Consider the following 22,631-nt stretch of genomic DNA (forward strand, 5'->3'; position numbering starts at 1 on the left):
AAAAGTTGAACATTGCTCAACTTTTGCAGCGAGCCACGCCAGCAACACTCCGCGTCGCTTCCCACAATGCAGTTCGGCTAAAAGTGACGTCACCCCATTCAATGTGAATGGTGAAGCGTCAACGCACGCTGCTGTGTGGACGGGCCGTTAGGGTCTCAGGACAAAGGGCATCGGGACGTTTCGGGACGAATCCCGATGGGCCGGTACTGAAGTGGGCCGGTACTGAAGTGGGCCGGTACTGAAGTGGGCCGGTACTGAAGTGGGCCGGTCGGACGATGTGAGCCGGTCGGATAAGTCACTAGCACCCCCCGCCCCCATTGACAATTTACTAGCGGAAATTCATTACTTGCGGTACCGAAGTGGGCCGGTGGAGAGTCCCGGGCTGATTTGTAGTCCCAGTCCGCCCCTGAATATAATGATAAGTGAGATGTTTTTGCTCACCTCAGTCACAGCCTCTATCGATGCAGAATGTTTGAGCAGGTGATCTATCACACGCTTGTGGTTCTTTTTACAAGCAATATGCAAAGGGGTAAAGCCATTCTGTAAGAAACAAAGGACATATTAGAATCCCCACGATGATTCAAAGCAAGTGTGCAATGCTTGAATACATCGACTGTGTGTTCATGTCACTGTGCATGTGTCACTGACCAATGCCCGAGAGTTGGGTTTGGCCCCTTTGTCCAGCAGTACTTTGGCCATGCGGTGGTGGCCGCAGTGCGCCGCCACATGCAGAGGGGTGAGGTGGTCCAGTGTGATGTCATCAATCTCTGCGTTGTACTGCAGAAGCTGCTTGATGCAGTCCATGTGGTCCCCCTGTGCTGCCATGTGGATTGGAGACAGGCCGTTCTGCAACAAAAGGAAACAGGAAACAACTTGTAGTGAAAACCATCTAGAAAATCAAGAAGCAGCAGTAAGAGTAATCTATCACAAACTCTCCCTTTCCTTCACATACAAACTCAATGATTTGCACTTTTTCAGTTCATTTTGAAGTGAAGTAGAGAATTGACTTTTCTTGTATCAAGGTGGATTACCTTTGTCTTTGCCTGTATGGGGGCTCCATGGTCCAGCAGGATCTCTATGATCCTCACGTGACCGTTTCTGGACGCACAGTGCAGAGGGGTCAGCTCATCCTGAAGAGAGAGGGTTGTTAGGGATTTAGTTAATGATCCATGAAATGAGAGACTGTAAGAGAACTAAATATGTTATACGATGGATGTCTGCTGCACCTTGGTCTTGGCATCGATCTGAGCCCCTCTGTCCAGCAGGAGTCGGACCATGATCACATTCCCCCGTCGGGCTGCAATGTGCAGAGGAGTGATGCCGTTCTGCAGAGAGGGACAGGCGCTTAGACAGGCACACAGAAAGACAACAGACAGCAAGGACAGAGATGGACTTTCCAACAACATCAATTACTCCATACCTTTGGGGTGAAGTTGACATTGGCTCCTCTATTGAGCAGCAGCTGAGCTACGTTCAAGTTTTCATAGTGTGCAGCGATGTGGAGGGGCGTGAATCCAGTCTGCAGGGGAGAGAACATGTTACTCCTGTTAGCTTTGCATTTTCATTCAAAACTGCCCAGGGCTAGGACTTCACTATAATGGCCAGCATTAACATCACGATTACTTTGATACATTTCAAAATCACACTTATCCATTTATTTAAAAAGGACAAAATAGTTTGATTTTACATTCAAGCATTTGCAGGTTGTGCCACATTCCTGCTAATCAACACATCTTTGCATCAAAATAACACTTGTAAAAGTACCTTGCAAAATTAAGAGCATGCATTTTTAAACGTCAATCGATGTCGTACATGTAGTGAACATGTCTACACTCATTTCTGCCCACATGCATGCCGACACACATACATACCTTGCTGAGTACATCAGCGTTGGGGTCATTCTGCAGGAGCACTGCGGCTGTGCGAGTGTCGTCGTTGCGGGCTGCTATGTGTAGCGCAGGTAGTCGGACTTTTCCTTTAGTGCCGTAGTTGATGAGCAGGGCTACGACATTCTCATGTCCTTGCTGAAGAGCCACGGCGAGAGGAGTGAATCCATCCTGCCGCGCACAGAAGAAAAGTAAGACTAGTTGACTCGTGGAGAGAACATCAGAGAGGAGTAAATAGAGAGAGCTCATGAGAACAAAACAGAATGGAAACACAACGATTTCTAGATCAGCAACGATGGGGGGTTGAGGAGTTTGGGAGATTACTCTTTAAAAACGTTTCTCGGCTCCTTGATCTTTAGTACCTCAGTTGGAATGCTCTGATTGGCTCCGTTCTCCAGAAGAAACTTCACAACCTCTAGATGGTTTTCTTGTGCAGCCATGTAGAGTGGAGTAAAACCCTTCTGTTCTCAGAAAGACGCACAACAGACACCCCCACACAAACACACACACAGCAGCAGAGGAGACACAAGCACAGCAAAAAAAAGACAGGAAGACGGTCACAGATGCACGTACAAGGATGTACAGAGACAAGGAAACACCGAAATACAGATATATAGGTACACATACACTTGTTAACAGATGGGATAGCTGGGTTCACATATTAAGCACTGAGGAGCCTCAGTGTGTCCCGAGACATCCGCAGTGAGAGCCGCACTCACCTGTGACTGAGCGTTGACATTGGCCCCGTAGTTAACCAGCTCTGCGACCACCTGCTCCTGCCCGGCCAGGGCCGCGATGTGCAGGGCCGTGTTCCCTTTCTGTTCAAACGCAGTTACATAGAAACACACACACGTCATACCGAGCACGAACAAAGATTATAGGTGAAATTTGTAATAAAAAAAAAGTGGGTTATGGACATGTTATGTTTCATACGCAGAAAGATCTTTAAATATATATATATTATGTTACTTGTGAATTCAAAAGTTGTGAGTTTTCAGATTTATTTAGAGTAATTTCCTGAGAAAATTATAGCTTTTATGCAGTGGATTTTTACCTTTGTGGTGGTCTCCAGTACGATCCCATTGTGGAGTAGCTCCAGCACCATTTTAACGTGGCCTTCTTTCGAGGCCAGATGCAGCCCGTTGAGCCCATTCTGAGTGAGAGAGCAGAGAAGACCTCATACTGAAGGGTCCTCAACACACTATGAATACAGATATCTCCTGATCTAACAGTAAATAACCACACGTATACACATAAACACATGTAGGCCATGCCAACTGGTTAATTCTTACCACAGCGACAACAGCACTCACAAACCAAAGGCAGGCAAATACACTTCTTACATACTTACACTGGACACCACACATGCAGTACTCTCAGAATCAAAGTGGTCATTAGCAGAAACAATGTCTACAGGGATGAAAATCAGGATGTGAACATTTTCTTTTGATTAATGATAGTGAGAGGAGGAGGTGGAGGAAGAGGAGGACGGAGGGGGATGGCAGGCCGCTGGTCTCGTGGCTGGGAAGAATACGAGCCGTGTGGGATAGGTCTGACCTCACACAGCCTTCCTTCAGCCGCACAGGACATGTGAGGTTGGACCTTTCCCACACCACTGATATTATTCCTCTGAGTGGGGAGACCACAGCACACCATCACTCTACTGCAGACAGAGGAGAGGGAGGGGAGGGGAGAGGGAGGTAAAAAGCAAGAATAAAAGGGAGGTGAGTTAGGAAACAGTGCACCAACAGAGGAAGAGGAGAGAGGAGAGGAGAAGCTGTTAGGGGATAGAAGAGGAGGGAAAACACAAGAAGGGGCGGGCAGGAGTGAGGCAGTGTGCTGGAGAGAGGTTTCCACTCAGACAGGAAACACAGCCTCCGCCTGTACGCACAGCATCAGGACCAACAGTCACACAACAAGGATCTCACCAACTTCAAAGTTAGATAAATTCACTCTGTCTTATTGTAAAAATGTAAATACAAATCGCTGCTAGAGTAGAGATTCACCTGAGACTTGTGTTAATAATTAAAGGGTTAATGTACATTTAGTGTCCTATTATTGTATAAAGCCCACTATTTGTTAAAGTGGACCTATCATGCTATATTTGAATAATATAGTGTAGGACCATACCTATATAAGGCATATTTATACTTTTTATTTTTCAAAATACCAAACAGATCATGCATGAGCCTGCCAAGGCACACAGGGGATAGGCCCGCGTCAATTAAACACCCTGTATTTTTGCATCATGGGCTGGTCTGTGAGAACACACCATCTACAGGCTGGCATAATGACTACAGCGTCTCAGCCGCTTTCCAAAGGGCAAATGTCGTGGGCTGTTCCTCCTGAATTGGTGGAGTTTGGCCCATAGCCNCCATCTACAGGCCTGGCATATGTACTACAGCGTCTCCAGCGCTTTCCAAAGGCAATGTCCGTGGCTGTCTCCTCCTGATTGGTGGAGTTGGCCCAATAGCCGTAGCGCCACTTCTGTGACATCATAGAAGTGTTCAAATCTGGATCAGTCTGTATCAGATCCGTTGCAGCCCCTTTTTCAGAGATTTGGGTATGGAGGAAAATAGAGAGGGTTGTGTTTTCTGACACTTGGTGAGTTCCCTGGAACACCGGGGACACATATTCATGTATAAAAGACGTACAAAAGTGCATTTTGCATGATAGGTCACCTTTAATTTTGATAATATAATAATGTACCTGCAGGACTCGTTTTTTTTTCTATAGATTGAATTCACTTTTATAAGTAGCATTGGATAGAAGCGTCCGCTAAATAAAGTGTAATGTAGTGTAAGGATAATGCCTGACTTTGCTGTCATCACACACTGTTGCTTGGCTTAAATTTGATTTGGCGAGACATTTTAAATTTTTCCAGAAACAAAATAGTAACAGAATAATTTTAAACATGCTAAATCAAACACATGTGGGCTTTAGGTGAAAAACTGCAAGGCAATGTGTGTGCAATGGGGTCTCATAATTACAGCCAGGATGTTGTAGATTATCACTTTAACTCAAACAGTTAACACCAAACAGTGGAAATTACAATTTCATACAACAATTATCAACAAAACGAAATAAAAAAATAGTGAAATTCAGGAACATTAATCTTATACGTTCCCGTATCAGCCTGTATTTCTGCATGTAATTATATTTATAATCCATTGGGTGTCTCCATTTATCACACTGAAGGAGTTGCCAGTAAAAGGCCACTTTACAAGAATACATCTGTTGTTATGTGGGTCTGCTATGGAGCATAATAATAGGCTTTATAGAAATCCGGACAGAAGCATTGCCAGCTTTAATTACAAAGTGTCAAGGATAAGTGAATGGAAGGGAAACCTGACTAAGTTAGATTAATGAGGCCGAGGAATCTTTTATACATGCAAGTTTTGGCCAAGTTTCAGTAGCCCGAAGGCCGCAGTCCTCCCCACTAACGCTGCCTCTTCCTGGGAATAACCGTTAGAATAAAGGAGGCAACAACCGTCAGAGTAAAGGAGGCAGGATGGAAGACACAAGGCAAAGGAGAAGCCCCTGCCCCATTTATCAGCTTCCCTGGAGACCCTGTGAGCTCCTCCTGTCACCTTCAGCCAATGATTAAAACCTGAGCATGCACATACTGAGGGCACAGGCACATTACAGCAGTGATCAAGACACGTCATGCACACCAAACACATTTATTAAGAAATAATAATACAACATAATGGTGGTGTACATGGACAATATCTAAGCAGAGCATTCTTTAAACATGAATCCCAAATGAAACCATGTTATTTTGTTTTATAATGACTTAATCAATTCACTGTTTGTCAATGTCATTACATTCATCATTACTACAGTATTGTTTAAACCACCTCCTGAATTTGTATTTCATATCTTAGAAAGTAGGGAAGACTCAATCCTGGCAGGATGCCACTGTGGGTCATAAGTGGCAAACAAATACTCATAAATATTATATTCTGGCCACTACAACGCAGTACAATTCAATATCAGTTTTATCGTCAATTAAACCACGAATGGAAAGTGGAGTAGTGATAACATTAAATGGCTTACAGGTACATGCGTTTTCCAGTTAGAGGCTTTTACTTCCTGATACTTAAACTGGGGAATGTGCAGCTCTCTCACCTGATTGGCTGTGTTTATATCAATGCCATTTTTGATATGGTCCAGGGCCTTGTCCAGGTTGCCAGATCGGGCCGCTCGGAGAAAACTGTTGCCAGCATCTGCCTGGAGGCGTAAGAGAGAGAGGAGAAGAGAGGAGGGGATACGGGGTATAAGAGGAAGTGAGAGACACATAAAGTAGAGGAGTAGAGAGGGAAAATGGAGAGGGAGACAGAGTTTGGTTAATATTTTCTTCAGGGACATTTGAAGGACTGAAACCATTCAGTCGTAATCCATCACTTTTCCTCTCATGTCCCTCTGCCCTTGAGATTTTGGACAGTGCAGTTTGAGATCTGCACCTTGAAATGTGTTTGTCTATGGTGGGGTGAAATATTGGAGTGAACAGCTCCTTGGACTTCAAAACCTCTCAATGTGTCCACAAGTCTGTGATTTAAGTGATACGGCATCTTTGATAATAGAGACAGATCCTTGAGTGTCTCCTGGCTCTTTGTTTGGACTCTAAGCTTAATGTGTGTGTGAATGAAAGAGAAGAAAAGAGACACAAGGTGCATAGCAAAGAGGAGAGAGAGAGTTTGGTGATTCCGACTCACGGGCCGGCACATGGCACGTCTAGTGTTTTTGTCTGCGTTTTGTCTGAAGCTTTATGCGTCTCCCAGGCAGGCTGGGGTGCAGCTGATACAGGATCACTCATGCGGCACAGAGGGAGAGCGAGGGAGAGCATGGGAGAAGAGGAGAAGCGCCAGAGACCGAGGGAAAACCACAGGGAGAAGCTCGACTGCGGCAAACGCTGCACTTTTTCTATTTCATTTACATAATCTCCTCTCTCCCCTTGCCCATCCCCTCTCTCCATCTTACCAGCTATCTTGACACTGCTGCTCATCAGCCGTCCATTCATTCAGAATATATATATATATATATGTTCACAGACGCATAGAATAAATGTGTACTAACCTCATTTTCAAATCCAAAACAAAATCACCATATGCTGCCAAGTAGCTTTTCTCAACTTTATAAACAGTGCTTTAGGCTTTGCCGCCTGTTGTTTTGACAGGATTGTTGGTCCACTTCTGACAAAGATGGAACGACCGTGAGTAAAAAGGGAAAGGATCCACATGCCTGAAGTTGAGTCATAGCAACAAATGACACAACACACCCTCAGCAGGACACAAATGGCACAGCGCTGTGCAGAGAGAGGTCACTTTAAAGAAGGCAGGGGCGATGTTGGCAGGGCAACAGAAAACTTTAAAAGGAAGGTTTCTTCCAGCTGATCGAGGAAGCAAAGCGGCGACTGACAAGATTCTTGTTAGATACAACATTTATCTAATTATAAAGTGTATACTATGAGATGAACTTCATGCAGGTCGTTTTAAAGTTGTAAAACATACATCCTGGACTTAATGTGAGAACCTTTACTTATTGGAGCCATTGGCCTCTGAGTCATTTCCATTCTCTCCAAAAAAATAAATTATTTTAAGTTTGCTCACAGAAAACTAAGAGGCATACTCTAAAGTATAACACTTCTGAGTCACACTCACACACAAAAGTAAACACTTTGCGTACTGTAAAGCAAAACATATATATGTACAAAACTATGACATTACAACGATTGCTTTTATAAGAACCTACAGTTAAATAAATACAAATTTAAACTCTCTAGACTAGCTCTCTGTACAGTGTCTCAGCAAACAGTTGTATTTACTCACAGTTGCCAAGCTGTCTTGGTTATCCATGTTCTCCCACTTCCTAATGTCTTACTCCCATGACTCTCACTTTGAAGAAAACCCACAAACCTCCTCCTCTAGAGCACACACACACACACACACACACACACACACACACACACACACACACACACACACACACACACACACACACACTACTACTACTACTATAGTACGTACTACTACGTACGTACGTAACGTACTACACACACACACACACACACACACACACACACACACACACACACACACACACACACACACACACACACACACACACACACACACACACACACACACACACACACACACACACACACACACACACACACTTTCTACAGTTAAACTTCAAGGTGTGTTACTCTATAAATAGATAGATACATTTAAATGATTAATATTAGGACCTGACCACTTTGTATCTTTGTATGCAGGTATATAATCCCCACACAGCAACCATAAACAACGTAGTGGAGTCTGGATTGTTTGCAGACTCTGCCATGGTGACACAAGGAAAATCCTTTCATCGAAGTAGCTGCAAATACAGCTGATGCAAAAACACACACAACCTAACACAAATATACGTGGTCCCGCAGCACGGTAAAACCATGGTGACCCTGACTGAGGCCCCTCTGGAGGATTCCCAGCCCCCCGGACTCAGCTCACTGCCCCCGAGATACAGCCTGCTGAAGTTTACGAGACTACAGAGACTCTCTAATATGCCCCAGAAGGACTGCAGCTATGTTTGGTTGCAGCTGATTTACTCTCCTGGTGGTCAGTGCTGCATGTTGCTGTGTGTATCTGCCTGCGTCATGAGGGGAGTGTGTTGTTTTGAGATAAGGATGCAATGGAACCACACCCAACACTATCAGTGGTAAAAATAGGTACAGTGCACAGGCATCTTACAGGGGAAACACACACGGAGCAGCCTAAAGATGTCCTGTGGAATTCCACTGCTGCATTTTGCCGGACGATTAAGATGAATGTGTCCCTCTCTGATTATTCCTATAGACACGCTTCAGGGCTCTGGGTCGAAGCAGAAGCTTTATCATTCTGTTTGGAGCAACGGAACAGACAATAACCTTCTCAGCACCCCCATGGTTAACATTAGTGATATCAACACACTGTCCTCAGGATGCGACGGTGCAAGGCTCCTAATAATGAGGCTCAGAATTACCAAGTCAAATCATTCCCCTATCTCATCCCAAACAAATCCTCTAGCCTGAACTCCCCTCTCCCCGTCTTCAGCTCAGCCTTTCTTCCCGTCTCCATCCCGTTGCTTCTTACATTTCACTCTCCCCCTCCTCGCCTCCTCTGCTGGTGCTGCAGCAGACAGAATGACATCACCGCCTCGCTGGTGGACTGCAGTGTTCGGAAACTCAACGTATACGTATGTGTGCGTATGTATGCATGAGGAGACACGCTGTAATCCCGATCTTCTGCAATGCAAGACCTGAAGAATCATCATTTTCACAGGGGATCGATTGTCTGTGTATATGCGACAATTCTGAATGGAATCAGATTGAATGTGTGTGTGTGTGTGTGTGTGTGTGTGTGTGTGTGTGTGTGTGTGTGTGTGTGTGTGTGTGTGTGTGTGTGTGTGTGTGTGTGTGAGGGGGAGACATGAGACAATGCAAGGCTTGAATGGGATTGTAGAAAGACTCCCACGGTTTCAAAACTGTGTTTGTGATCTAATTATAAAGAAGGTGAGGATTTGGGAACACTGTTCTGCGTCCACTGTTAGCTTCACATTGGCTATTATAACTCTGCTATGTGTCCATCTGAAGAAAATAATCTCCATTCATATTTTTCTGCAGTGGCTGCTTGCTGCCATGCACACTGTGTCCGGATTTCTTACAGATCATTTACTGCTCTATGGGATTCAGAGAAATTTCAGCAGCAGAGCATTCATTTAAATCATTATGTCTGAATTGTCTCTTTTTATGATTTAAGCGAATGATGGCTTCTTTGGTGGCTCCGAAGGCAATCACCTACCATTTCTAGCTCAATGAATTGCTACCTAACATAGATAAAAGTGTGCAGGCATGACAGGGTTAAGCCCCCACATAAGAGGTCTCATTGAGACAAAAGAGAGAGCCACATTTTTTCCCAATGTATTCCTGAGACAAATAATGATTCTCTCAAGCAAAGCTCTGGGAATGTTTCTCTTGGATATGGACTATTATCGACTCAAGAGAATCTCAGTATTTCTATAAGAATAACCATGAAACTCACAACACACAGGCACAGTCCCTCCCTCTCACACACACACACACACACGCACGCACACCAACAACAACAACACGAATCTGCAGACACAGCGCCAGGTGCAAATCATAAATATTTTAAATGCTACCACAGCTATTTGTACAGCCAGCAGAAAGGTGAAAATAAGGTGCCTACAGTACGTATGTTCAGCATGTCACAAGTCATGCTTCACTTGCAATCATTCCCTGAACTTTAAACAACATAAATCGTGTAAGCACACCAAAAACTCTGGATAATATCTGCTGTATTTCCCCCAGCCAAAGTCCACACCTCAAAGTATTTAAAACAAACAGAACGACTGGACGCTTTCTATACGTTTTAGGGCAACACTGAACAGCGGATATGGAAATTACTGCAGAGTGCTTAAACAGCCATTTTATCACCTGATTTCTGCTGACTTGCACTTGGTCTTGAAATTGATTTCTTTCTGCTCTTTTTTTTTCTGTCTTGGGGCTTCATCTCTGCCTTCATCTCTCAGAAGCATCGCGCTGTTTCCAGCTAGAGACTTAGTGAGTGTATAGTCAGAGGACTGAGGCCCCAGGGACCGATCAGTATTGGACACATTTACGGGAAGCTAGTGAGCGTACCGTGATATAGCGGCTATGTTCCCCTACTCAACTCTGTCTGTATGTAAATCTGTCTGCTTCTATTCCCTCTATGTGGCAAAGCAACTTGTCCCATTTTTACTATTTACTTTCTCACACTCCCAGCCTCCCCCTCTCTGTATCCCACTGTTTGTCCCGGCCGAACTCATTGATTGTCTCTTTATATCTGGCCCTGCCTCAGCCTCTGCGCCTGTAGATGAGATTGTCATGGTTAGTGTGAGCTTTTGTGGCGGGACAATGAGGGTGAAAGCCATAAGGAGGAGATAGGGTTTGGAAGCTATGGAGGAGAGGATCAAGATATGGTAAACATCCTGTGTTCAACTGCACAGTTATTATACAGAATATAATCGTCTCGAGGGACTAGAGGGAAAATTAAGTCTAGATATTAGACAGATCTGAAATCTGTAAAATGGAAGTCTAACAAGTAAAAGTACATATTAAAACTTTCCTGCAATCATCTTATCATTAATGTAACTTAAGAATGCTTCAGCTACAAACAGCAGAACAAATTGAATGCTTAAAGGGGTTGTGAGTACTATTTTTCACAGAGCTGGAAAGTATTTTTTCAAGTACTTTTATACGAGTATACACGTACTGCAAGTGAACATTTGAAGTAGTCTTATCTTTTTTGAATGTTTCTATGTTATGCTGTATGCACCTCAACTACACTATAATTCAGAGTGAACATTTTTAAACATGTGACACCTTAAATCAACTGTTATAAATTAAATTATCCCGATATCAAATGAGTAGAAACTAGCTCAATGTTGAGCATTAAAATGATGCTTTTATGTTAAAGCTTAGTTAGATTAATCAAATTAGTATACGTACAATTTGCATATAATGATCTGTAAACCTCCTTCTGCACAATAAATACTGCAACTTTCAATACTTAAGGTCCTTTCAGTATGATACTTCATTCTTTAACAGATCATTTTGAATACATAACTTTACTTACTTTACAATTTAGTATTCTTATTTTTACTCAAGTAAAGGAAACAAATACTTCCTCCACTACTGCTTGCTGTTTTTCGTAGTTACAAGTACGTTTTGGCTTTGATCAGTGGTCACTTTTATGGTCTACCTACATGCAACTGTGTCTTATCTTTGGTAGATATAATTAAATAGTACAAAGCTGAAATGCTTAAAAGTGAAAAAATCAAACCAACTACTAATAAAAATGCTAAAATAACTGCATTTCCTCCTCAGACTGCATGACGAAACACAAACGGCTACATTTCTACAAGTTGCATCATCACTTCCAGTTCCCCGAGGTTATCTGCGGTTGACACTAAATTAGCCCTCAAACACATCCAGCAGCAGGGCCTTGTGGGCGTCCGCCCTGATCTGCCATTACCTCCGCAGGCTCAGTAGATTAAACAGTCTATAGTCTTCAGTGAGACCACACTGAAAGCATCTCATTAATTGACCCACTAATCAGTTTACTGACCTCCAGTTTACTTACCACAGCTAATCCTGGTTGACATCATACAATCTGAACATCAAACAGAGGAACACATGAGGTCAAAAACAAGATTAAGGAGTAAAAACAGAACATGATACACACCCACATGTATACGCACTTACACTAATCTTGGACGCACATGCATCACAACCCTCAAAGAAACTCCCAGGCGACCAAACCCCCTCATACGTTGCTATGGGAGGCTCCGTTTGACGAGTTTGATCTGGACAGGCTACAGTATGTTTGGGGCTGTAAGCAAAGATGTACCATGTTGTTTAAAACTTGTTTACTGCTTTAGAGCTTTGATTAAAAACATAAGAAGTTAATCACAAGTTTGTACAAACGTCTGATCACTTCTTAAACAGGACCAATGTTTACGTCTCAATGACCTGCATCTCTTTCTCTCTCAGCCTCTCTTTTTCTATGTCACTAGGATGAGAGCATATTCAGGACTGAAAACAAAAACAAGCTTTGAAAGTGAAGCTGCGGAGAAGTCTACAAAACAAGCTGATGCGGAAGTAAATACATCAATATTTATGTTTAAGAGACAAAGTAAATAATAAAAGGACTTTAAAACTTTGAACAAAGCCAGTGACTAAAAACATGCCCATGACTTTCTGACGTAAAAGACAGGGAGCATTGGCAGGTGCATTACATCTGAGAAATGCAACCACGGATATTATATAAGAAGGAAACATTGCAAAAAAACACAGCACGATAATAAGAGTGGTAAAGAAGCGTACAGGTGGAAAGAGATGATTCGAAGGGAAGGAGAGACACAGGAAAAGGGATGAAGTTAGAAGAAGGTGAAGAGGAGAAGGTGGTACTCACTCCAAAAGTGACGGTCTTGACTGGCATGCCTGTTGGCCCTCCACTCTCTCTTTCTTACGTTTTCAGTGTCTCTCAAAACACACAGCTGTCTTTTCTGTTGCCCCCTGCGAGTTCTGTGGTACGGGGCACGCAGACCCCCATCCAACGTAAACACACACACACGTACGCCCAGACACACACACTTGAGTAAGCATGGTGGGTGGAGAGTCTGGGGAGGGTGGGGGTCGAGGGGCCCAGGGTTTTTATCTCTGGAGGAATGCTGCTTGTATCTAAAGACGCACATTTCACACACAGCCAAAAATAAAAAGCGTACGCTCGGTTTCCTGATCGCCTCCTGGTAGTTTTTGATGCTTTCCTATTTCTTGAATTTTTTGCCTCAAACTTATTTTCCGTCTCCAGCTTGTTCTCAACCTTCTCCTATCCTCTCTCACACTCTACACTCTGCTCTCCGGCTCATCTATCCTTCCCACCTTTCAGGTTTTGTTGCCCCCCAATCACTCTGCGTCACCCCCACTGTATCCCTCCTTTCTCCTGTCCCTTCTCCCCCACACGTCACGCCCTTCTATGTCTCCTGTATGTTTTGTGACAGCCAGACAATCATGTTTTTTTCAGGGACCAGGCGATACCAGAATAGCGTAGTTACTGTGGAGAATGGGTGTGTTTTTCAGAGCGGCTCTGTTTCAGTCTGTGAGGTGACTTACAGTGACAAAGCGCATGGCGGGGGGGTTGCTGCCACCGCCCTGTGACAATGGGCCAGACACATGGGGTGGGGGGAGCACGGAGGGGCCAGCTTCTCAAAAGGCCCTGCCTCTTTTAATAAAGCGTCCGTCATTCCCTGCTTGAAAAGGCCTCCTTTTCTCTACCTCTCCCCTCCTCTGGCTAAATGCTGGGAAAAGCACATCGCTGCCAAAACCATGCAGAGAGATAAATGCTCGTAGGAGAGGGGAAGGAGGGGGCGATGTTAGGGAAGGGTACGCACTTCTCAGTGCCGCTGGACCGTGACCTGGGCAAAAACATCACGTGGGATGTCTCTCCTGTCCACGGTATTGAGTTTGGACACAGATGGGAGCTCCACTGCCAAAGAATGTGAGGCAGGGGCCTGCAGACACTAATGTCCATGAAGTCATGACAAATTATCCTGTGGTCTTCAAGGAAAAGAGGACTGCAACTCTTCCCCTCTGACATAAACCTCCTCTGGTTCAGCCTGAAGTCACTGCGCTCATCTGAGGAGAAGAAAGATAACTCATCAGGTCCTCATGATGACGAAGGTTCACTCTGGAGGTGTCTAATGCCAACGAGTTCAAGTTCAACTTTAAGTCTCCACTCAAAATGTGCTTTGCTTATTTGAACTTTACTTCTATATTTTACTTTAGAAGTAAATGTATGTACAGAGTTTGACATGTGTCTGCAGAGTGAGGAAAGTGCTTAGTTTGACAGGTGTATTCAAGCATGATCTTGACTTGGCCACTTGTTTGTTCAAGTTACGAAAGTGTGAAACTGGAAGTTGACACTTTTAAGAAGTATTTTGCACATTAAAGTTTTGCACAACAGTGCTTTCAGAAACATTACCGATGAACTAAAAGTAAAACAAATATTTTAATAATGTAATCCCAATAAGGCAAACACTAATTTAAAGCATATTATTCTATGTTTGGAGTGCTTGACCCTGAACAATTCTAATGTAAAACTCAACAAGTCATTGCAGAGATGTATTATGATATACGGCAAACAGTCAGGAGTCTGACTGAGGGAGGTTGAAGGTCATTGTGAAGCGTAGGCTACACTCCGGTTTTGTACCAGGGTTGATTTAGGTTTGGGACAGACGTGCCCTCTGCACTCTGTGTGGAGCCCCTCTTGTTGGCAGGATAAAGGCTTCAGATGTCCACGTGTGCTGCTTGTGGTGGTTTATTGCCCGTGTCCCAATGTCTCAGGGGACGGAAAACAAACACTGATGGTGTGTGAGCGGTCTTTCTTTAACATGTCACACTCTTTGCAGTTGACTGGCAAGAAACACACACCCACGCTGCCTGACATCCCACAGATTAAACAGGTCTAAATGTTTAGTAACACCTCCTCCATCACTGGCTGCAATGCTAAATGTTCTGTGTGCAAACCTGGTGGGGATCATTTCCATTTTTGCAATATTAAAGAAGGTTGGTCAACTTATTGTGCATCTTAAAATATATAGGCTTCAATGGAAGATTAAGTACAATCTCTATCAGGCATAACGGCCCTCTAGTGGCGGCCTGATGCTCTGCAGTGTTGGCCTGCAGCAGAGGGCAGGGCTGGGTCGGGATGATTACTGCAGCGCTGGCACCTAACACACTTACACATAACACATACACACTTTCAACTCCTTACCCTGTGCCACAGCACGTCCTCACAAGCTACATTAAGAATACTGAACTGATACAGGAGCGGTTTGAATCGGCATTAACAGCAGCGGGTGTTAGACCTGCCTTCCCTCAGCAGACAGATTACATAACACATGTCAGAGCATCCTCCCATATTTAAAAATGATCATACATACTGCTCATAAAGACGCCTCATCAAATGCACATGCACCTCAACATACAAAGCCAGAATGACCTGTGGAAGACAAAAAAAAGGAAGTTAGAAATACTCGGGCGAGGGAGGAGAGGAGAGCAGGAAAGATGAAGGCAATAGAGAAGAGTGGCAGCAGCAATATTTCAGAAAAGGGCTAGGCTGCCATTAATCTTCATAAGAGGGGAGGCGCAGTGGAGAGGGGAAATACAGAGTGAAGATGTGCAGGAGGAGAAAGAGATGGCATCACTGTGGACAGAATCTGTCCTCACAACTCTCGCTGTCTTCCTTTCCTGTGTGTGCAGTCTCTAAACACATCCTTTAAGACAAGAGCTCTAACCATCAGTCGGAGCCGGGCTCGAGTCAGCATCAGACAGGATCCCAGCAGCCAGGCCATAATTCAATCTGTTTAATGGACCCAGAGCCGAAGCGGTCCAAGTTTTCAGACTCTATTTAGACCTAATGTAATGTCCCTAAACTACGAGATACAAACTGCATGGGGACGGGGAGTTCACCTGCTGCTGTTCCTGTTGAATCAGAATATAACTGTACTGTGCTCTGGTGAAAAAGTGCAGCAAAAAAAAAATATATATATTCAACTGCAGATTAGAGCCAACGGTTTTTTTTTACAGCAAAATTGATATTAGTTTAAAAAAAGTTCAGAATGTTATTAATGATATCAATAATGTACCAATACTTGTTTTTGTGAAAATGTTAACAAGCTAAGATTTTTTTTTTGTATCTATGTATTGTGATTTAATCAAAGCACATTTCTGAACAGCACCTTACTCATCAGCCCAAATATATGCAGAGATAAATCAATGATCATAAGATTGGCATGGCTGATGTATCGGTTGGTGTTTCAAAGTCATATTTCTTTTACAAAACTTTGTGAGTTTCCCTACTTTATATGACATCCTATTTTAAACCCGTCTGCTTGTGAGCTCAAAGCAGCCTTTACCATTTGAATGGGGAAAGTGGCTTTTCAAAGCTTTTGTTTGGGCTTGCCTCAGTGCAGCACCAGCCTCATTTCTCACCGTAAAGAGAGGAAGCGGTGAGGAAACAGGCCGGGAATAAAAAAGGCTTAAAGAAGAGATGGATGGATGGAGCAGGACTGGGCACAGCGCTGATAGATACATGTTCTTGGGATGCTTCACTGAACGTGTGCCTCAGTTTCTTCTTCCACAGTCTTGTTGGCAGGATGATGGCATCTTCATCTGCAGAGCTCCGCTGAGTCAGCCCCTCTCTCCCCTCCCCTCTCTTAAACACACCTTCCATCATCATGGTATCTACACTGAAGCCGATGCCTGCAGACCCACAGACTTCAATGTATGGTCAGCTCTTAATTTAAAAAACAAATGTATATTTTATGCTGCTTGAAGCGTTCATATCTGCTGCCTCAGGGGCAAGAGGCTGAGCTGCCATGTGCATCTGAGATTGGCATGTTAATAAATATTAAATATAAGCAATTAAGGCAGATGCTCTCATCCGTCACTGCAAGGGCAGTCAGAAGAGGTAATACAACTGACGTCAATTACTCCCCTGCCTCCGTCGGACTACTTTATTGCTGCCTCACACATACAGATGTAAACACATTCACAGTCTTCACACACACAAACACTCATGTACGCATCCTCACACAATTTCACCTACAGTACAGTGCAATACATGCAGGTGCATAACACACACGCTGCCTCACATTCAACAAACACATATGCAGGTCAAGGCAATCCCCCCCCAATGCAGGCGTACAGTTCAAGCAGCCGTATACTCAAACTGAAGGACGTGCAACTCGTTGTCCGACCGTGTGAGGAGGCACATTTCTATGATAAAAAAAGACTTCTTTTTTATCATAGAAATGTGCCAAAACATGAGGTGAAAATGCATTTTGGCTGGTCCACTTGTCTAATAAGGGTACGGTGTAAGTTGAGGTGGGCCTTATACATATATCACAAAAAAGAATAATCCTGATAGTCAATCAGACACCGGTTACAATGCATACTGATCATTTGGTCCAGCGTGTTTGACGTCACAACTAAATTGTAAGTAAATGTGTATCCCCCTTCTTTCCAAAAAGAAAACAAAAGTGTTTATTAAAAAAAATGTAAAATATATTATAACAACTGCAGGAAGAACAGATAATGGTATTTGCTGTTCTGGTCTGTGTGGAAAACAAGACATGCAGGTCTGTGAAACCGAGCAGCTCTGTCCGAGCTTTTGTTTCAAATTTGTTCTTGATTTTTCTCGTACTTCCTATTCCCAGACAGCCAATCAGCTCCTCACCGTGGTTCATACCATAGGGTTGAAATATGTGGAGGACTTGGAAATGTGCACCTTCTTTCTTTTTTACATCTGAAACTTTTCGACCGGCACTTCTTTTGGAGTATACTTCAACCTTTACCATGCACTCTGCGCATTCACCTAAAACTCATGCACATGCGCAAATGCATGCACATAGATTGTCGCGCAGTTTCTCGTTCTCTCTTTTGTCACACAGAAACTCAAACTGATCGATTCAACCAAAGTAAAAATGGTATTGAAACTTGGTTTGATTTTCAAATAAGATAAATGGAAGTTAAAATGAGGAAAAGTAATTTTTTTTTTAACAGTGAAAACAATTAGAAAGGGTTTTCTTAGTCCTTCTGCATACAGCTCAACATTGAGGGAAAAGGTTAAATGGATCTTCACTTTGAGACTAAATTATAAAACACTTTTGTTTAGTTTTAACTGGCCGTTGTATTGTTTGAGTTGTGAAATGTCGCAGCATAGCATCATGTAACTGCATTCAGTTACTTTTGCCTCCTGAAATGCTACATTAATTCCTACTCAAAGCTTGAAACGTCCACGTTTAAAGATGAACTTTGATGAATGTATGACCCGGTATACGGTGAACCTGTTCTGAAGGTGTGGTCTGGATTTATAAAGCCATTAAGGTTAAAGCTATTTTGGATGGCTCCATTGAAAATACTCTTTGTGGGCCAGATTGTTCCCATGAGGTGTTTCACTGTTGCTAAAAGCCAGAAAAGATCGGTTCTTAATGGGTCAGCAAGGCGAGGAGGAACCTGCTCTCCTGCCTTCTTCCTAAAGTTGGTATCTAGCCAAGTGAAACATTATTACACGATTTCTGCAGTTTTGCACAATAGCAGTTAAGCCCCCTCTACCTTAATCTGAATTATGTGAAGCTGGTATCAATAACCCTGGGACAAAAATTAGACTTACAATATTTGAATACACCATGGCCTTTCACATGTAAATTAAACTCTGCCCCCATAGCCGAAACAAATTACAGCCAACTGCTGGTGGCTGGACATGAATGGGCTTCCTAATGTAGTCTGCATCTACAGTGGGCCGGGAGCAGCTGGAAAACAGAAACTGAGGCGGGGGAGAATTTATGTGACAGTGTGGGCTGTGACAGTTTGCTTTTATTTCATATTGAGTCTGCCATGCAGCCGCACTGTGACGAATGGGGCTTGGCTCAATGAGCATCTGTCTCCAAGGACTCACTGAGGGGTAATTAGAGCTGTGGGGTGATAAGGAGTATTCTCCCGGCCCAATAACTATTAATGGTGGCAAAGGGGACGGGGCCTTTACACAGACCTCTGACATCTCACACTTCTGTTGTACAACAGAGGGCGGGTGTGCCGGGCATTTGATGAAGCGTTAGATTTTGGTGTAAATTAAATCAGCCCTCAGGGAACGAGTCTTGGTTTGGGAGACCGGTTTTAGGGCTTCTGGGAGTTTTCCATCACCGTTTAGCTGACTGACCGTTATTCTTAATGGTTTTTCGATTTCGCAGGCTCTGACAGCTGAGAATAATAAAAAGAAAAGAGGCCAGAGTGAACTTTAAAGGAAAAATACATTCTATTACTTTTGTTTACTTTTCTGCCACCATTATATGATCCATTAGGTAAGATTGAAATTGAAAACAGAAGCTAATGGTAAAAAACATTACTCGTCTCATACAGTCCATTAGAGACATCCATCAAAATTACCATACCAGACTCCAAGATGGCGGCCATTTATTTGATCCAATTTGGCACAAGCCGAATAAATTGTTTAATCCAAAGACTGATTTCACGCACATTCAAAACAAATAAACTTCGTAGCAAGGCTAACGCCCTGAGTTGATGCCATACACTATCTTCTGACTTAATTGTCAGCTTGTTTATAACCTGTATAATGGCAATTTTCACATTTTGCTGCATTTCAGAAACTCACTGATTCATCAATTGTTTTGTTATAGATTGAATGTAAAAGTTGTGATAAACTATAGCTTTTCTTTAAGCAGAGGTCGGAGCAGTTGGTTGGTTTGGGGCTACTGGAAGAATGGGACACTGTATCACTACTTTATAACTCTTTAGTAAACAGTTGTTGAGGAAGCAGGCACTATTGACTATTTAAGCTGCTATTGTTTTTCTGTGTTGACTAAGGGCCAGTGAGAGAGTTCCATAACTGCACTGCTTTTTTATCTGCATACAAGGTGTTTGTGTGTCTCTGCGCCAACCTCACAATCGCCAAACTCCTCCTGTATCAGGTTGGTATTGTGTGGAAAGCTTAGAAATGAGACTAGGTGTTAGTTCCTACTGCTTTGAGTCTTAAATTGTATTGGCCTAACGGACATATTAAGACAAACAAACACATTCACTCACAAAAGTTAAAGGAAAATTCAAACCAGGAATATAAATCTGACAAATGCAAACGCATTCATGAGCATCACCGAGGGAAAGACAATACTCCAAATTGTTGTGTGTTAATAAAACTGTGTGTTCCCTCAGTGTTCAGCCAATTTTGTTCTTATCATTTAGCTTGATTGGGGTTCAATAAAGCTAAAGCCAATGTTGCTCCACAGTGTTTGGGAGCAATATAGAGATCGGTAAAGTAGGTTAATGAATTCCACATGAGAGCAAGAGGGGGGTGGGATATGAGGGGAAATCACCATGGGCTAGGATCGTCTGGAACAAGTTTCCCAGAAGCCTTATTGCACGCAGATGATCTCTCCTCCACAGAGTGGAAATGGACTCAAGATCATCTCTTAGATAGGTGGGATAAAACCTTTGGGAAATGTGTCCCTGACTGTTTAAAACAGATACAACCAGACAAATCACAGGATCAGCACATGACAACAGTGACACAGGAAATGCACAACAGCCACAATACACAACCACGGCAGATCAAAGGCACGGGCAAAGACATGCACAACATCTACCACAGAAACACCACAGTGGAAAACACACAGACACAGACACGCACATAAAGTCTAACACTAATACACAAACTGAAGCCATGCAGACGGAAACAAAGCATGCACACAAACACACTGATAAAGAAAGATAGGTCCTCCTCCAAATCACACATATCCCTCACACACTTCATGTTTTTCCTTCTAACACAACACACACACGATGTTTTTGATTTAATCCTAAACACGGACACAGTGGTACAAATGACAAGCATATTGTATAAATCAGAAGAACCCACAGGAAAAATAATTAGACTGTTGTCTATTATCACTACTGTGGACCTGTGTTGTCTGAAGTACTTTATGACAAAGATACGCAGACTTGCTAAAAACTCGTATCCAGTCAGAAATAAAGCAGGTCTATATTTTGCCCGTGGACTCTTGCCTTGTTATATGCTGCTTGATAACATTAATTTCAGAGAAATCACAGACACCGATATAGATGTGAATAAAGATACAGATACACACTCAGGTATATATCATTATGTGAGACTGAAAAGAAAGAAAGGGAACATATAAAAACCACCAAATGAATAAATTAAAATTAGCAAGTTAGGACAATATGTCAAGCATGTACAGGAACAAATAAAAAGCTCCAGCCTGATCCCACGACACCTGACTGAATCAGCTCACAGCACAACAGCAACACTAGCAAGTAACCAGAACTACAATACCATACTGTAAGCCACACACAACAAAAACAAGAGATAAATATAAAAACAACCACAGCAGAGCAACAACAGTGACACAAACTTTATGTGACAGGTACAAGATGGTCATAAATACAGTATATATATATATACATATAGATATATAGAAATAGGAAAAAGCCAGATATACGTGTTGCAGATATTTACTTCATCATCAAAGTGCCATACTCCTTGGCCATCCGGCAGCTCAGAGCTCACACTACTGTCCTGATCGATTAGCCAGCGATGCACGGCGTGGGCCTAAAAGGACATACGACATAAAGACAGAGCCCAGTTAATCGCAACAGTGCGACACAGAGAGACAGAAGAGATGAGGGGAGGGAGGGAGAGGTGGGGGAGAGGAGGAGAGCGGACAGAAAACAATGACAAGGAAATGAGAAAGATTCAAAAAGAGGAACAGGTGAACATTATATTAAGACACAGGTAGAAAACAAGGTGGAGGGAGGGAGGGGAGGAGGAAGAGAGCAGGAAGAGTAACCACCCCACCCTATCCCATCCCGTCTTGCTTGTCCAACCCCTCCCTCCCAAAAAAAAGCTCTGCCTGTGGGAAACAGGCTAGGTTAGGATGAGTGGTGGTGTGAGTGTGAAAGCACGATATGGCACACATACAGTGGTGAGCGCAGGGCGACGCCACACTGATGGCGATCAATGGAGGAGGATCTGATGGTTGGAGGCTCACGGACGGATGAGCAGTAACCTAAACACTGGAGTGAGTCGGGATTCCTTAACAATCACACTTGTGCGAGAGGCACCTGGACACAAAGTGCAGTGTACTTACCCAGAATTCACATCTAGAAATGTGCAACCACATTTGTGCAGTACAGAAGACGACATGAATTGTCTTTAACACAACAACACAGAGAAAAGCAAACCGTCTGGCCCTCACTGAGATGCATGGAAACAGCTCATTGTGTTCCAGCATGGGCCTAAAGATAAGAAACTGTGTTCACAATATGTATGCAGACGGCCAGAAAGTAAACAGCAAGAATGGTTGAATTAACAGTAATTATTGTGTCTGTTAGCTCCAGACATGAACCAGATAACACTCGTTTATTTCCCAGAAATGCACCTCGACTGTCTGCTCCTCTCAGCGAATCAGACGGACAATCTGCCAAACTTCTTCCTCCAGACCAACAGACAGAGGAAAGGTTACAGATCAGTCCTGCTCCCAATCTCTGGGGAGATACAGATCAAACAAACACTGCTATAGCCAGCTAGACCCGCTCACACACGGGGT

At 43.3% G+C, this 22,631-nt stretch overlaps 1 protein-coding gene across 5 annotated transcripts in view; it reads right to left on the reverse strand.

Annotated features, from left to right (window-relative positions):
- Positions 1-337: 337 nt before the first annotated feature.
- The window catches only part of LOC104941584 (ankyrin-1-like), a 57,734-nt gene continuing 35,440 nt past the window's right edge, over positions 338-22,631 (reverse strand). Inside the window, exons 1-13 of one of the 5 annotated variants that reach the window (XM_010766709.1) lie at positions 12,902-13,078; positions 12,193-12,319; positions 12,071-12,100; positions 6,018-6,119; positions 2,941-3,039; positions 2,606-2,704; positions 2,249-2,347; positions 1,872-2,057; positions 1,421-1,519; positions 1,227-1,325; positions 1,032-1,130; positions 649-846; positions 338-540 (exon numbers count right to left, since the gene is read on the reverse strand). In XM_010766709.1, the coding sequence (XP_010765011.1) occupies positions 343-540; positions 649-846; positions 1,032-1,130; positions 1,227-1,325; positions 1,421-1,519; positions 1,872-2,057; positions 2,249-2,347; positions 2,606-2,704; positions 2,941-2,991 (1,128 nt within the window). In that variant the 5' untranslated portion in view covers positions 2,992-3,039; positions 6,018-6,119; positions 12,071-12,100; positions 12,193-12,319; positions 12,902-13,078 and the 3' untranslated portion in view covers positions 338-342. Of the gene's footprint in view, positions 541-648; positions 847-1,031; positions 1,131-1,226; positions 1,326-1,420; positions 1,520-1,871; positions 2,058-2,248; positions 2,348-2,605; positions 2,705-2,940; positions 3,040-6,017; positions 6,120-7,717; positions 7,879-12,070; positions 12,101-12,192; positions 12,320-12,901; positions 13,081-22,631 lie in introns of those variants that run through there. The other 4 variants (XM_010766710.1, XM_010766707.1, XM_010766708.1 and 1 more) reach the window with 4 other exon arrangements.

The sequence above is a fragment of the Notothenia coriiceps genome, unplaced genomic scaffold, assembly GCF_000735185.1.
Source record: "Notothenia coriiceps isolate Sejong01 unplaced genomic scaffold, NC01 NC01_scaffold00003522, whole genome shotgun sequence".
Classification (NCBI taxonomy): domain Eukaryota; kingdom Metazoa; phylum Chordata; class Actinopteri; order Perciformes; family Nototheniidae; genus Notothenia; species Notothenia coriiceps.